This window comes from Tasmannia lanceolata, unplaced genomic scaffold (genome assembly GCF_043159265.1).
Source record: "Tasmannia lanceolata isolate RefF3 unplaced genomic scaffold, GAP_Taslan_0.1 ptg000012l, whole genome shotgun sequence".
In the NCBI taxonomy this organism is placed as follows: Eukaryota; Viridiplantae; Streptophyta; class Magnoliopsida; order Canellales; family Winteraceae; genus Tasmannia; species Tasmannia lanceolata.
In genome coordinates, this window is record NW_027518689.1 from 28,685,101 (window position 1) to 28,699,652 (window position 14,552).

The window sequence follows — 14,552 nt, forward strand, 5'->3', positions numbered from 1 at the left end:
CTACAGAAGAAATCATCCATGCAGAATCATAAAGAGGAGAACTTCTCTTGAAAATCAAATAAGCTGGGAAGATGACAACGTACTCCTCCTGGATCGGTATAGTGATATCATGCGGGCAATCCTCCTGATCAATGTGCGTAACAAGCTCCACTGTCTCAGCACAAATCTTGATAATTCGCTCAATCGGCTCAGGGATAGGGCAATCCTCAACAATTTGCTCTCGAACATCCGTCTCAAGTAATGGCGCATCAAGCAAGGCATTCGCCGCTGAATCATGACGGTGCTTGGTCAACTCTGTCAATAGAACAACCTCACATGGCTCGGTCACAATATCTGCCTCGACTGTGGAAGTGGCAAGCTGTCTCTCTAGATGCTCGACAGATGGTGCTTGGAAAACATCTGAATCATCATGCCCGTCAATGTCGGCCTTAGCAATCACTGGACTCTCTGGCTCTATATATGACATCTCTGACTCAGTATCTGACGTAATCATAGGCTCAACAACTATAATGGTCTCATCCACAAGATCATCTGCCGGACCAATAGCATCATCTATGTCTGGATTGCCAATAGTGTTAGCAAATTTCGTCGTTGCTTCAATTTTGGCCTCTCGTGCATGGTGGGCTGCGATGTCCCGTTCAAAGCGAGCGAAGACTTCAGCATCTTGTTCGCGCAACAATTTAATCTCATGCAAGTTACGCTCTATCCTTTCCAAGGTTGCCTGAAATTCAGCCTCTTGTGCAAGTTGAGCAGCTGCTTCACGCATCAATTGTTTTTCATACCGATATGCCCTTATTGCGAAAATACCCATAAACTCATCACAAACATCCTCTCATCGACGGAAGTAAGAACTGCGATGACGGTACGCTCTATCCTTTCCAAGGTTGCTTGAAATTCAGCCTCTTGTGCAAGTTGAGCAGCTGCTTCACGCATCAATTGTTTTTCATACCGATATGCCCTTATTGCGAAAATACCCATAAACTCATCACGAACATCCTCCCATCGACGGAAGTAAGAACTGCGATGACGGTCCGTGATTCAATTTATCCATAACCTCTCGGCTTGTCGTCGTATAGTTTCTCTGGCTCGGTAGATGGTCGCTCGGTGATCATAGCCGTAATACTCATGATATGCATCCAAAGCATTGATCCACCTTAGACATAAAGTCTCATAATAACTATAGGGAGTGCGGTCTTGAAAATACTGATCGTCGTACCCGTCAAAATATGGAACATAGGGTGGAGCCATTGAGATCGGCTTCGAGAACTGAAATCAATCGTCTGATTTGTTTGTCATGTCGAAAGGAATACAATGCCTGTCTCGGATCTCAAATAGGATGCCAGAAAAGTGTTGATCGGATGATGGCACGTAAGTGACGGCTGAGATTGCTCGAAACTGTGCTGAAAATCACTGTTTGTAGCTGAAACTGATATGGGTGTGTTCTACTAACCAAGTTCTTCAACTTTCGTGTTGACGTCGCGGGCCAATTCCGAGCATAAATAGTCCGAATGAGGAGAGAGGAAAACTAACGGAGCGAGGAGAGAGAAAGTTGAGAAAAGAAAATTCTATTTTGTCTTTTTTTCTGTCCTTCTTTTATTTTTTTTTGGGGGGGGAGGGGTGCCTGTGGTAAAAGAGTGGGGGTTAAATGGCATTTCCTAATTGGGATGGGGTGTCCAAAGAGGAAAGAGGGGGTGGGGGAATAGGCCTTGTGAAAAGAAAGTGGTCACGTGAACAACTGATAAAAAGCAAAGAGGGTTATAGATAAAATAGGTAACTTACCAAATATAAGTTGTGCAACTTTTTCTTTTGAAAAGACAACTTACTGCACAACAACCTAACCTGCCAAGTTACTGTACCAAAAGCTGCAAACTGCCTCCTTTCCAAGTTACCTCCTATAGTAGGTCACTAGGTAAAGACAAACTAAGTGGAGAGATGGCTTACATATACTTGGCACTTTAGCCTTTCTTGCACAACAAGTAACCTTTTCTAAGCAAAACAAAACTTGCAAGTGATTTTTTTTTTCTACTTGTGACCACAAGTTGCAAGGTAAAGTTTTAATTTCGATAGTTACCTTACACTACAGGTTACTATTAAAGTCCCCCTTTTTGTTTCTAACTCGATGTCTCCTGATTTAGAAGGACACGGAACTTGCCTCTTTTGGTATTTTGTGATAACTTGTTGGGCAAGTTATCCTCCTTCCCTAGGAGTCCTATCTGCGGAATTCAGGGCAAGCAGATATCATTGAAGCCTGAATCTGAAATCATCAACACAAACTGCTGGAGGCTCGGTGATACTGGGTTTCACGTGGAAACCATCGGATTGGGGGTGTTTTAAAGAAGCTTCAAGGATGGTGGGCTGGTTTGCAGAGATGATGGGACTGGGTTCATTGGAATGATCAACTCATCTCTCGGGTGATGGTTTCAGGACTGATTTAAGGGGCAGGAAATAGGGAGTTGAAAGATTAAGAGGGGACTGGTTGAGGGTTTTCGGAACAGAGGTTAAGAGTCTGATTTTAGTGGGGCTTTAATAGAGGGTAGCAGAAAAGAAAAAATGGCTGAACTAAAAGAGGTTGGGACTGGTTTTAAGGGCTAATTGGTCTCCGATCTGCAGAGACTTGTTGATGTGGATGCCGGAGATTATCGGTGTCGTTTTCAACTGCAAGGGGCGCTTGGATCTTTGGCTCTGAAACTCTCGGATCTTTTGGCTCTGATACCAAATTGATGCAGCACCGTGAAGAGAAATAGAGGAAAGGGGATAGAATTAGAAGAATAGAGGAAGAAGAGACGAAAACAATCTGAAGAAGGGACGAATTTAGGGAGAAGTAGAAGAAGAAGAGAAGAATAGACGAATTTAGGGAGAGAAGAGAAGAAATCAGAAGAGGGAAGAAGAAAACTAGAATTAGAGGGAGAATAATCTTTATTCAATATCAATCAAAGTTACAAAATAAGCTTTAAAGATGCCTATATATAGGCAAATAAACAACCTAAAAGATAGAATCCTACTAAAATAAGAATTCCTAAAAATAACATGGAAATAAAAATACCAGAAACTAAATAATGCGGAAATAAATCCTAATATCTGCATCAATATGTGTTAGATCTGCTAGAGAAAACTGGATTTGTGGGGACGAAGCATGCTGGTGTTCCCATGGATCCAAACACCAAGTTGCTTTCAGAAGAAGGAGACTTGATGGATGACTCTGGCAACCGTCGTCTGGTTGGGAAACTTATTTATCTCACCGTTACTCTCTTAGATATCTCCTATGCAGTTGGCGTAGTTAGTCATTTTATAAGTGCTCCACGTACTTCTCACTGGGCAGCGGTGATTCAGATTCTCCGCTATTTGAAAGGGGCACCAGGGAAAGGCTTGCTATTAAAATAGCATGGGCATGTCAGCGTGGAAGGATTTTGTGATGCAGATTTGGCAGGTTCTGCAGCAGATCGGAGATCCACCACGGGTTACTGCACTTTTGTTGGCGGCAATCTAGTGTCGTGGAAAGTAAGAAACAAGAGATACTTTCGAAGTCCAGCACAGAGGCAGAGTACCATGCTATGTCCCATACGAGTGGGGAGCTTATTTGGTTGTGTTCCCTCATGTCAGTGATTGGTTTTTCTTCTTCTCCTGCTCAGCTTTATTGTGATAGTAAGGCTGCGATTCACATAGCCACCAATCCTATCTTCCATGAGAGAACTAAGCATATAGAGGTTGATTGCCATTATATTCACCAGAGAATCCATATGGGCGAGATACATGTTTCCTTCACTCGATCTGTGGACCAGTTAACAGATATTTTTACCAAATCCTTGCCTAAATCAAAGTTAAATGATATTTCTAGCAAGCTGGGAATGTATCATATCTACATTCCAGCTTGAGGGGGAGTGTTGGAAGTAGAGATTATGTGTGTCTTTGCCTAAGGGCATAGTTGTCTTTGTACTCCTCTCTCTTCTATATAAATACATAAGTGAGGGGGAGTCTTCCCTAACTAACTTTCTCCTCTCTATTTCCTCTCAACAATTTTCATAGATAGGTGCTTTCCATTGGATTTTTTGGCTGTCTGGATCTGGATCCGAAATAATTTTGAACCTTGGGATATGGATCCAATGGCAAGGTCTGAGCCTAACCGTTGTATCTAAATCAATTGTCCATTAACATTCGGATCCTTTAGATCTATCGGACTCTAGGTCTGTCATTTGGCTGAGAATGGAGAAAGCAACAAGCAAACGTATTAATGGGAGGGCATGTCATTATGGTGTTTTGAAGCAAAATATACTCGTTTTTTTTTCTTTTTTGAAGCAAACTATACTAATAAGGGCCAGAGGGTATAAAGGCAGCAAGGCTCCAAGATGATGTATTGGGGAGGTAGCTAAGGTTCTTTTAACGTAAAATGGGCGTAAAATTTGTTTTACTCCCATTTTACATTATGAAACATAGCAAGACAAGCTTTGGAGGGAAATTATGTCTGGCTGCTCAGCTCCGGCAGTTTCTTACTGTGAGAGCTCAGGCATCCCGTTAAAGCGTCTTAAGGCCATGTTTGGATTGCAGGACTCTCTCTCTCTCTCTCTCTCTCTCTCTCTCTCTCTCTCTCTCTCTCTCTCTCTCTCCCCGTTTCTTTCTTCTTCTTCTTCTTCTTTTTTTGAATGGGTTTCTTTCTTCGTTTTCCTGCTTTGATCAAGCTGTGTTATTTTGCTGCACAGAACCCTTGTAATAAGGGCTTTTATCCTGTCCTCTCTTTTTGGGCATAACATCATCGTCTATTTGAGGTGAGTTTGAGATCTTTGGGTGATTGTTTTTTTTCTATGAACAGCCACTTGTTTGGTTTCAGGAAATCTTGTGTTTGGAGTTTGGACATGAAAATTGAAAACCTTTTGATTTCTCATATTCAGTTTTTTATCCTACTTCTTTCTATACGTTGAGTATGCATCTGGTCTGGAATTTTAATTCTTCTCTATGTAACATGTTCATGTTTCTGGATTCTTTTTTCTGCAAGCTCTTGCAAGTTATGGTTTGTGAATATGAATCATTTTTAAGGTCGGATTTTTTTTTTAATTTTTCGGTTACTTCCAAGTTTTCTATAGTTTTGTTTTTCATGTTCCAAGAGCTTTGAGGCTTTGTACGCTATATTTTTATCAAATAATCTTAGCTTCGGACATCTGCCTTTACCAAATGTGAAATGTGAAGAATGTGAAATGTGACCCTCTTTATTCCTTAGGCATTAGGCATTAGGCATAAGCATAATGAATGCCACCCTCTTTATTCATTAGGCATTCACCAAAATGTTAGCTGTGGAAAGGGAACTGGAGAACTGAACTCTGAATCTGTTAAAAGGGAACTGGAGAACTGGACTCTGAATCTATTAATTGTGTTCTATAGCATCCCCTTGATTTTGGTTTTCAATCGTGAAAATGAACTTGGTTACATTTTGTATTTATTGTTGGCTGATATTGAGATTTTCTGTAATGTGTGTACCTCTTTGTTTTGTCTGGAATGTTTTTAAACCTGAGGCCCTGTTGGATTGCTGGAATTCTCTGGAAAAGCTGGGAAAAGAAAAACTTAACCCGAATTTCATGCTTTTCCATTGTTTAATTACATGAAAAAAGTGACTTGAACAACTGGAGTTCATGTTTTATTTACAATCTTACAGGGACCTTTAATATATTATGATATCCCTAAAATTTATTATTTACCTCCAAATTGTGGGAATAAATTTTTTTCTTAGGAAAACATTTTTCCTTAAGAAATGCTTTTCTTGCAATCCAAATAGGGCCTGAATGTATTGGATAAAAACTGTTATATTTAATGAAGTTAAAACTCAACTCAACTCAACAAAGCCTTTGTCCCAAACTAGTTGGGGTCGGCTAAATGGATCCTTCAGATTATAACTATGATCATTGCATTAGTATCTTGCTATTTCTATTATAAACTTGTTGATTGAAATGCCAAGAAGAATAATGATTCATCAATTTTTCTCTGTTCTAAAATTTTTATTACCAAGGGACTTGCTGATACTGTTATTTGCAGGCTTGTGGTAAAAATGAAAGGACTTGCTGGTCGAGGGACTTGAGAGTATACTGTTATTTTCAGTTTTCTGATATTGATACTACTGACAAAATTTTGAAGAATGATAGATGCAAGGGCCCTCTTTAGGCAAGGGCCGGAGAAGGGCCCTTGAATAGATCCACGTGATTTTTAAAGTCGGTTGAGAAACTGAATTCGATCGGTTGCACTTAATGATGTGGATCTATTCAAGAGCCCTTCTTTAGCTCTTCCATAAAGAGGGTCATTGCATCTATCATTCCTCCAAAATTGTAATTTGTTTTTATATGCAGGTCTAGTAATTCATTTTTGTGGGTCTCACATAAATGCAATGGCGGCAACTACTGCGCTTTCTCGATTATATGGACACATTTAAAACAGGGGGATGTAGTTGCACAATATTTTATGGATTTTGTCTTTTTTTTTTCTCTTCAAGGAGATTGTTAATTATTGTCATTGATACGAAACCATGAAAATCAGCCAATCAAGTGCCATTATGAAAATGTGATAGTGCTAATAATTGAAAGTGAAAAATGCCTCGGTCAACCTCAAACAACCTGCTCCGATTTGAAAAATGGAGTGAGGTTTGGGTTTAGATCGGATTGGCATTATTATTAACAGGTGGGACTCATCCTCACTTGATCCCCACTCAAATTGGATGTTGACGATGTTGTAGATAATTATAAGACAGAACAGAATGCAGAAAATAAAACAGTAGAATTTGTTGGGCAAGGCACTTCCAGGAAGCTATCTTTAAGATAGTAATTTTCCACGTATAATTGTAGATGGACTCTTGAAATTCTATCTCCAGGATACAATGCCCAACAGTGAGAATTTTAACAAGACTGCACTTCTTGTATTCTCCGAATCAGAATTCACTCAAAAAAACTCTTAAAACTAGTATGAAAGACAGAAGAGAAAAGACAGTAGAAATTCTAGAAGAAGAAGAATATTTAATAAACTTGAATAGAGTCTTTTGACTTCGAATAGGTGCAAAGACACCCTTCTGAAGAGACTCAGAATCGGTGCAAAGAACATCCTATTCCGAAGAGACTTGCACCTTCTAGAGAAGAGGCACAACTCTTTAAATATAGCCGTTTAACAGAAAACTGTTTCGGCATTTAAAATTTAAACTCTTTTGCTTAAATGACTGTTATAGCCATTAGGCCTAACTGTCTTTATATTTCTTCTTCTTCTTCTTCTATATATATATATATATATATATATATATATATATATATATATATGAGGAAAATGATTAGACGGTCGAGCGTACGTAGGTGAGGTGCGGTAGAGTGAAAATGTGTTGGGCCCACACAATAGTCGCGCTTTTGAAGCAAAAAAAAAAAACCCACCTTTGTTCGTCGACAGAAGCTTTTCTACAGAGAAGAAGAAAAACCCAAAACCCGTACGTACGGGAGGTGTGATTTTGCCGCCTCCTTCTCCGGGCCGCCGCCGCCTCCTTCTATGAAGGGCGCCACGTTCGTACACCTCACAGGTATGTGTTTCCTTTTTTTTTTACAGAGAAGAACAAAAACCCAAAACCCGTATGTAGGTGAGGTGCGATTTTGCCGCCTCATTCTTCGGGCCGCCGCCGCCTCCTTCTCCGGGCACCACCTCCTTCTACGAAGGGCGCCGCGTTCGTAGACCTCACAGGTATGTTTTTCCTTCTTTTTTTTTGGATTATGCCTAATCTAGGGTTTTTGTTTTTCTTCCACAGATTGCAAAGGGTTTATTTTTTTTCTAGGGTTTCGTTTGATGCCATATAGGGTTTATTTTTTCGCTTATTTGTGGATGTATCTTTGTCTTTTTTTTTGTTGCTTTTGTTTCTTTTGTTTCTAGGGTTTCTTTTCTGTGTTGTTTTCAGGTTTTATTTTATTTCTTTTCAAAGTCTATATTTAGGATGAAATCAATGTTTGGAGTTAAAAAATCCTTGTTCTTCATTATGTATTTAGGATGAAATCAATGTTTTGGGTTTTTCCCTCTACGGTTTATGTGGAATGAAGAAAAAAAAAATCTTATTGATTTGGGTTTAATGCCCTTTACGGTTTCTGTGATATTTGGTTTTAATGCCCACTGATTGGTTATGGTTTAATGCCCACTGATTTGTTGTGGAATGAAGAAATTAAAAAAAAACCTAAATCAGTAACAAGAGGGTTTTATTTACACAAGAGACCCTAAAAATCTAGCTTTTCTTACTCTTTTTGTTCATTGATTTAGGCTTGTTGGTACTGATTTTGCATGGATTAAAGACTGGGATTTAGGATTTAGTTTTCACAAGAGACCATCATAATCAAGGTTTTACTCCCTTTTTGTTCACTAATTTGGGGTTTTCTGCTACTGATTTTCTGTACCTAAACCTGCTGTTAGGTTTTATATTGCTTATGAATGTATTGTGTGTTTTTTCTTTTGCAGCTCAAAGAAAGTAAGTAATGGCTTCCTCAACTCACTCATCTGGTAGCGTTGGATCAAACTTCCAGAACTGTTCCTGTCAGGTGCCCGTAGTTTGTAGAATTACCCAAAGTAACAAAAACGGTAACCAAGGACGCCCTTACTACAGTTGTGCGGGACTGAAAGTAAGTAAACAATAAATAATTGTTGTGTAGTCCTATTCTTTATAACTTGTCGAATTTCTAACATTTTAAATAAAATACAGGGAGGCAAGTGCGGGTATTTCCTTTGGGGTGATTTAGACAGGACCATATTGGGGAGGGAGGAGAATATGATGTTTGAAGAACGCATCATAGCGTTGGAGAAGGAGAATAGGATGTTTAAAGACCGCATCATAGCATTAGAGAAGGAGAATATGATGTTTGAAGTCCGCATGAGGGAGTTGGAGAAGGAGAATATGATGTTTGAAGTCCGCATGAGGGAGTTGGAGAAGGATAATAGGATGTTTCAAGATCGCATCATATCATTGGAGAAGGAAAACATCAATCTAAAGAATGAGATTAGCATGGTTAAAGTTTTAGGAGTCATAGGTGTTTTGTTCTTAGTTTTCTTGTTCAGTAAGTGATGTGGTTGGTGGAAATTAAAGAAATTTGAAGAGACTTGTATATTTTGAGTGTTGTAGACATATTGAACCCTATTAGGTAGATGGTTTTATAAGCTCTTTTATATCATATGGTCATGTCCTCATCTCTTGATGCTTGTGATTTGTTTATGCTGTTCTTTGTTGAATCTGGATGGTTGTGATTTGGTCTGCAAATAGGAAATTCCGAAGAGAACAGATGAAATTGCTGGGACAAATAAAGTGGGGGCCAATTATTCAAGAATGCAGAGAGAGAAGTACATATTTGCCTCTTTTTTTATTTGGACAGCCTCCTCTACTGTATTTATGACTACTCTTTTAGAGAGGGCTATTCCAAGTAAGAAAAAGAGGGTGAATAGAATCCACATACTATGACAACTCTTTTATGTGCCACATATAGTTCGTGGGCATTTTCTCCAAAAAAAAAAAAAGTTCATGGGCATTGAAGGTTGCTTTTGTCCGAACTTCCTTGATGTAGCTTTCTGAATTGGGATTTAAAGTTTTAAAACCAATGACCTTTTTGTAATCATTGGAATTTTTTTTTTTGGAAAGGGACCTCATAGTCTGTGTTTTTTTCACACTAAAATGTTGCCTTCTTCTCTTTTGGCTTTATTGCAAGTCATCTCCAAAACATATTTCCCTTTAATTTACCTCAGCCTCAATTATGATACTTAAAAAGGAAAGGTGGTTTCCCCTACGAAATTTCAAAAAAACCATAGGTAAAAGGTGTTTTTCCCTACATAATTTTAAAAGATCAGTAAGTATAAGGTGTTGTTCGCTACGGATTTTAAAAAATCAGTAGGTAAAAGGTGTTTTTCCCTATGAAATTTCCAAAATATCGGTAGGGAGAAGGTGCTTTTCCCTACAAAATTTCTAAATAAATTCGTAGGGATAGCCTTTTCAATTTTTTTTAATCCATTAAATAACAATTCTCTAAGACCTACTGTACCAATACATTCCACAAACAATCTAATATAATATCCATTTTTCCACGGCATCATACACGAATATAAGAAAAAGTTAACTACTTTTATTAAATATCTTTAAAATTACAATTCATCAACAATAAATGTTTTGAAATTGTCCCCTCAACAAAATACAACATTGTTCAACATTCATCATTTAAGTATTTACATAAAATCAACTTCATCATCTCCTCGATCCCCATCATCATTTGTGATTTAACAATGTAACCTGCAAGCACAAAGCATGTATAAATTAATGATAAATCAACATGTCACAGCAGAAATGAATACAAAAGAGCTGTATACACAAAGCATGTATAAATTAATGATAAAATCAACATGTGCAAGTTTTGATATGAAATTACCTTGTAGTAAATTCTAGCCAATCCTCCATTAGCAGAAATGAATACAAAAGAGCTGTCACAGCAAAAATTCAATATTATCAGTAGACATAGAAAAATTCAGGTCATACAGTAACTAGATGTTCAGAATTAATTAGTCTCAAAATAGTCCTTTCCCTCCAACACATAATGCTCAAGTGAAAGGGGTTCCTTTACAAATTTGAACACTCGGTTTATTAATGGAAATCATTCTAAACCAAACGAATCAATAATGGAAGCTTAGAGCTGTAATGAATATTGCAATTGGAGAATATGTCCTTTCCCAAATTTCTTGGACAAAAATTGAACTAAAATTTTTGTGCCAAAATTCTTGATAAACCATTCATCAAATCCATATCACCCAAGTTACTCAATGTCAACAACTCAAACCAAGTAGCTATTTGAAGCATAGTTAAGAAGCCTAATACTATCATACTTAAATGAAAATAATAAGGAGGAGGGGGCTGTTAAGGCCTGAGGAACTTAATATAGCTGGTGATTTCTGCACCCCTTTTAAATGAATTAAGGGAGATGATTTCTGCACCCCTGTTAAGGCCTAAGGAACTTAAAATTTTTCAATACACCTGTTTAAATGAATTAAGGGAGATGATTTTTGCACCCCTTTTCTAGAATAACATAGAAGCACATACATAGTGAACCTGTCTCAATACACCTGTTTCAATACTAGCACATGCAAAGTTATCATGAATAATGTGAGAGGAAAAAACACATAAGAACTTGAAATAAAAGAAACACATACTAACCTACTCGGCGTCTACTCCACCTCCTCCTCCTCATCCTCCTCTCCATCTTCTTTCCCTGGCCGCTTTCTTTTATGTTTCTATTACCAAACACAAGAACAAATTATTATTAATGACTAGTTTAAGAAACTTATAACTTAAAAAAGCAACATGTACAGACCTTGGAGTTCTTTTTTCAAGTCAACGCATAATGTCCTTGTTCCCCACAGGATTTGCATGTTCTCTTCTTTGGTTGGGTTGCAGAGGTCTCTATGTTAGATTTCAAACGTGTAGCATTCTTCGGTCGGCCCTTCGTCTTCGCAACTGGGGGGTCTCGAATAGTAATTTCAGGCATTTGACTGACACAAATGTTAGACTGGACTTGGCTACCAATGACTGGTAACTCACTTTCCCCCAACTCATATTTCTTCCTTACTTCTTCTTCAGCCCAAAGTGCACTGCAAAAATCTTCCATCATTTTCATTACATCCTCCCTCTTACCTGGTCCATTTAGAAGTCGTTGCCATGTTGAGATTAGGCACCACCTCTTAAAAGGATTCATGTCATTACTCTCTTGTGTGCTTGTAGGTAATACACCCCCCTCTCGATATCTAGCCTCAATAGACCACCTCCTTAACATGTAATGCTCATGGACCATTCTCAATTGCTTAAGGTCAAAAATATGAAGGATATGTTGACATAATATCCCTTCCATCTCAAACATAGCACACTCACTTCTCGTGGTCACTCTGTCAGAATCGTCATATTGTACCCTGCACCATCTACTCTCCTGATCACTTCTAAGACCTACATAATACTCTTCCACTGTACCTTCACTGCTCAACTGATCATACCAATAGTTGTTACTACCCTTCAACTCATCCTGAAATTTGTTAAAGATAATACTCGTATAGAATTTACCGGCCTCTTCTTCCAATGGGCTATTCGTTTGCATCTTAGGAATCGAATATTTTGACTTGAAATCTTCTTCGGCTTCGGTTTTACGGCGTTGAACAAGTGCCCTTTCATAAGCATTCAAGAACTCATGTAACCTGGTGTTGTTGTTCACATATCCATCGAAGAAGGAATTCATGCTTTCGCTGCGCTGACTTGATTTCATGTCTGCAGTGAAAGTGGTTCTCCAATATGCCCGCATCCAATGCTCTCGTTGCTCCCACATCCTAGACAACCATTCATTCCCACAAATTTCATATTTGACCACCAAATCTTGCCATTTGTCCTCACACTCTTCTATTTTTTTCGAATGAAAACACCGATTATAATCACGGTAAAAATCACTATCGATATCCCGCATTTCTACAACTTTCTCAACTAGATGCTTCCATATGTGCCACTCGCAAAACCTATGGCGTGTATCTGGAAAAACTCTTTTAATTGCATTTTTCATAGCCAAGTCCATATCAGTAATTATTACACCCAGAGCTCTACCATGCATGCACGTCAACCACTGCTCAAATACCCAATAAAATGTCTCATCCGTCTCGTCGGCTAGCAGTGCAGATCCGAAAAGGGTTGACTGTTTGTGGTGGTTCAATCCTATAAACGGTGCAAATGGCAAAGAGAGTCTATTTGTTTTATAGGTAAGATAAGAAACAATGACATCGTTGAATGTCATGTACGCATCCCTCGCCCTAGTGTCAGCCCAGAACATGGATCGGAAGGTCCCATCTGTCTCTAACTCCATCGAGAAAAAGAAGTTTAGGTCTTCCGATAGTTTCTTTTGCAGATGGTTGGCCACTAAGACTGTTTGTTGCCCCAAATTGTTCTTCCTTTTTCCTCTCAAATGAGCAATAACTTGATTTGTTGAGAGCCCACCTGTTATTCCATCGTGGGTCGAATTAATGGCCTTTGCGATCTTAGATTTAGGCATTTGTGTCTCATTGAGACAATCTATCAAAGCCTTAGTACCTTCACTCTTATGAAATCGGTTATGGGAACGAAGCATTTTGGTTTTCAGTGGGGAGGTCAGCTCATGAGAATGGATGTCTTCAAAAGTTTTCACTATCCACTTCTCATCTCTATGTTTGATGATCATCCTAGCTTTACAATTTAGTCACACAATGCGACGCTCCCTCATTTTCTTGCCATTATCTATCTTGCCCTTATCCCTTTCGCTTTTCAGCCCCTCTCTGTCACATACAAACGCCCTTGATATGATCTTATTTGTCTTCATCGAAGAGGATGTACTGGACTTCCGTATCCCAAAGCCAGTGGCCAGTCCATAATCATTGTAAAAATGATAGGCAGATTCCCATCTATCAAACGTCTGTCCCACAAAAGGCGTATTCACAACACCCTTCTCACCATCAACCTTTTTGGGTGTACTAAATGTACCACTGCCAACCTCATCTATGTCATTCACATCTGTCTCTGCCCATTCAAGATGATCTTCATCCAGATTTACACCATCAACCATAAGTAAACCATGAGCATCAACTTCTTCAATAGCTAGGCCGCATGCTTGCGACAAAGCATCGTCAACCAAACCACATGGTCTACCATCACCTCGCTCAATAGGTACCCCACTTGGTTGCGAAGAAATTGGATCCATTTTAGGTACCTAAAAACATGGAAATTTGAGATTTGAGAAATATATCATTCAAGAACAACATGAAAAACCATAAATCCATATTTAAAGAATCAAATGGAAGAACCCTAAATCCATATATCCATACAAGAATCTTTGAAAAATTATTGAAAAACCCATAGCAGTTTGAAAAAATGATAAATAGGATGTCACAAATTCGAAATACAGACTTTGAAAAGAAACAAAATCAACAAAATAAACCTCACAACAACAGATTTTTGAAACGATTTCATCCTACTGCCAAATCAACAAAATAACATCACACTGATTTCATCCTAAATACGGATGTTGAAATGAACCACTTTCAACAAAACAAAATACAAATTTCTTCATTCCACAGTGGTAGAATATATTATATCAGATGCATGAAGATCTGACCATTGGATTAGTATGATGGTAGATCAGGAAGTTTTTTTTTTATACGATCCTCATGGAAAGTGGCACACAAAAACCACTCATAGAGGGAAAAACCCATTACACTGATTTCATCCTAAATAAAACTATAACATCACACCGATTTTATGAAAATTTTCATTCTACATAAAGAAAAGATGGAGATACAAATTTCTAATCTGATTTTATGAAAATTTTCTTCATTCCACACCTGATTTTATGAAAATCAGGTTTTCATAAAAACTCAAAAAAAGATGGAAATACATCCACAAATAAGCGAAAAAAAACTCTCGATGGCATCAAACGACACCTTAAGAAAAAAAGAGAAAGCCTAAAGATTAGGTATAATCCAAAAAAAAAAATAGGAAAAACATACCTGTGAGGTGTACGAATGTGGCGCCC

General features: G+C 38.2%; 1 protein-coding gene and 1 long non-coding RNA gene across 2 annotated transcripts; one reads left to right on the forward strand and one right to left on the reverse strand.

Annotated features, from left to right (window-relative positions):
* The first annotated feature begins 8,004 nt into the window (after positions 1 to 8,004).
* On the forward strand, positions 8,005 to 9,155 carry LOC143887164 (uncharacterized). The gene is made up of 3 exons (XR_013254087.1): positions 8,005 to 8,331; positions 8,449 to 8,609; positions 8,690 to 9,155. It is a non-coding gene; the product is annotated as an uncharacterized LOC143887164 (long non-coding RNA).
* A 2,190-nt stretch (positions 9,156 to 11,345) lies between these two features.
* On the reverse strand, positions 11,346 to 13,205 carry LOC143888700 (protein FAR1-RELATED SEQUENCE 5-like). Its single transcript, XM_077393128.1, has one exon. It carries the CDS (start codon positions 13,203 to 13,205, stop codon positions 11,346 to 11,348), a length of 1,860 nt encoding a protein of 619 aa, XP_077249243.1.
* Positions 13,206 to 14,552: the final 1,347 nt, after the last annotated feature.